We start from the raw sequence: 2,476 nt of genomic DNA on the forward strand, positions 1-2,476 counted from the left end.
AAAAAAAAAAAAACATATTATTTTGAACAACTATAAATTAAAAAAAAAAGAGGAGGAAAATGTTAAAATTAGGTTCAAGACAGTAGGAAATAAGAACAAGACAAATTCAATTTACGAAAAGAAAACAAAAAAATTTCGAAGGTATGAATGGTAGAAAATTATAGAAAAGATAAGATGCGACAGAAAGTACGGACATACAAAGTCGAGGTGTTTCCGCTGTTGCGGTCTACCCGCCAGGCTGCCTGTCGGTGCACACCGAACCTTCCTCCTCAATTTTCAAATATTTTTGCTTCAATAAGTATTTCTAAAAAAATAAAAATTATAATTAATGGCAAATGCATTTCCATTTAATAAATCAATTAGTTTATACCAAACACATTTTAAATATGAAGTTAGCTTAAATTTTATCATATGGTCAACATTATATTATAATACTATACTTATAAACACTTAATTTATCAATAAATTCCATTTTAAAAATGTTAGATTTAATTTTTAATTTTTTAAAATGGGTTAAATTAAAAAAAAACCTTTTAAGTCTTTTAATTTTATATTAAATAGATTTCTAAAATTAATTTTGATTTGTTAAGAAAAAAATAATTAAAATTGAGGTTTTTAAGATGTGTATTAAACACAACAATCGAAAAGGGTTGGTGTTTTTAATACTCAAAATAATAAAAGGAAAACATACCCAAACCAAACGTAGCCTCCAAGCATGCAACCTTCTTTACTTTTCCCGGAAAATGATTTCTCAACTCATGAAAGAACTTTCTCACCCAAACACCATTTTTTATATTCAATTTCTCGGTAAACTCCGCGCTTCCAATAATAACCTTTTCTTTTTCGTCTTTCGTCCATCACGTAAGCATAATCAGATTAAAGCACACCAACAAAAATAAATTATTTATAACTTTGAACTGTGCTCAAATTGGTATATTATATATAAAAAAAAAATTAAATGGTGACTTTGATTAAATGAGTCAGTTAAAAAAATGTTTTTTTTTTTTTTTTTTTTGTAAAAATTAATAAAATAAATAAAACGTGTTGAAAGGTACACGAACCCCGGTCGGATCTCCTCCTTTAGTCTCCATTTTCACTCTCATTTTAAATTCCCACTCCTATTTCCCTTTTTCCCATTCCTAAATAATTCCCATTTTCTCCTCCGCACCGCCGCCATGCGCTCCGCCCTCCTCCTCCTCCTCCTCCTCGCCGTCTGCGCCGCCTCCCATGCCGCAATATTCAGAGAAGCCCCCCAATTTTTCAATTCCCCGGACTGCCCTTCCCTGGCCGATGATCTGGAGAAACGCAATGAGAAGGGACAACACCACTGCTTCAATCATGCCGTCCACGTGGCGATGACGTTGGACACCGCTTACATACGTGGCTCCATGGCCGCCGTCCTTTCCGTCCTTCAACACTCCTCCTGTCCTCAAAGCGTAATTTTCCACTTCGTCTATTCCGCATCCGCCAACGCGTCATCTCTTCACGCCACCGTCTCCCATTCATTCCCTTACCTTAAATTCCAACTCTACCCTTTCGACGACGAAGCGGCCTCGCGATTGATTTCCACGTCAATCCGATCCGCGTTGGACTGTCCGTTGAACTACGCGCGTAGCTACTTAGCCAACCTCCTTCCCACTTGCGTCGCTCGAGTCGTGTACCTTGACTCGGACCTGATCCTCGTCGACGACATTGCCAAACTCGCCGCCCATCCACTCGGCGGCGAGTCAGTCCTCGCCGCGCCGGAGTACTGCAACGCCAATTTCACCGCCTATTTTACGCCGTCGTTTTGGTCCAACCCGTCTTTGTCCTTAACATTCGCGAACCGGAAGGCGTGTTACTTCAACACGGGTGTTATGGTGATCGATCTGGACCGGTGGAGGGCCGGGGACTACACGACCAAGATTGAGGAATGGATGGAATTGCATAAGAGACTGAGAATCTACGAATTGGGGTCGTTGCCTCCGTTTTTGTTGGTGTTCGGCGGGGGGATTTCTCCGGTGGATCACCGGTGGAACCAGCACGGGCTCGGTGGCGACAATATCAGAGGACTCTGCAGGGATTTGCACCCGGGTCCGGTCAGTTTGTTGCATTGGAGTGGCAAAGGAAAACCGTGGGCTCGATTGGACGCGAACCGGCCCTGCCCTTTGGACGCTCTTTGGGCTCCCTACGATTTGTTACAGACCCCATTTTCAATCGATTCTTGAACCTCCATTCATCATTGGAGGAATCTTTTCGGAGCTGAAGTTATATAGATTTTTTTTTTTTTTTTGCGACAAAAAATAAATAATAATAAAATAATGGGATGAACATAGAGGAATTTATTCATTTTTTGTGTACTAAATTTGAATGTCAATAACCAATCTTCCCTTCCATCTTCTTTGATCCCCATTTTGTTTAATTAGGGTTTCAATAGTTTTGTTTGACACAAAAAAAAAAAAAAAAAAAAAAAAAAAAAAAAAAAAAAAAAAAAAAA

The 2,476-nt window shown here is 39.1% G+C and overlaps 1 protein-coding gene across 1 annotated transcript; it reads left to right on the top strand.

Annotated features, from left to right (window-relative positions):
* Positions 1–1,057: 1,057 nt before the first annotated feature.
* Positions 1,058–2,364, top strand: LOC111446471 (probable galacturonosyltransferase-like 1). Its single transcript, XM_023085306.1, has one exon. It carries the CDS (start codon positions 1,176–1,178, stop codon positions 2,205–2,207), a length of 1,032 nt encoding a protein of 343 aa, XP_022941074.1. The 5' UTR covers positions 1,058–1,175; the 3' UTR covers positions 2,208–2,364.
* The last annotated feature ends 112 nt before the right edge of the window (positions 2,365–2,476 follow it).

Source organism: Cucurbita moschata, unplaced genomic scaffold, assembly GCF_002738365.1.
Source record: "Cucurbita moschata cultivar Rifu unplaced genomic scaffold, Cmos_1.0 Cmo_Scf00008, whole genome shotgun sequence".
NCBI lineage: Eukaryota > Viridiplantae > Streptophyta > Magnoliopsida > Cucurbitales > Cucurbitaceae > Cucurbita > Cucurbita moschata.

What these genes read in the sequence shown, in the direction of transcription:
- LOC111446471 (XM_023085306.1), top strand. Translation starts at nt 1,176, where the DNA reads ATGCGCTCCGCCCTCCTCCTCCTCCTCCTCCTCGCCGTCTGCGCCGCC.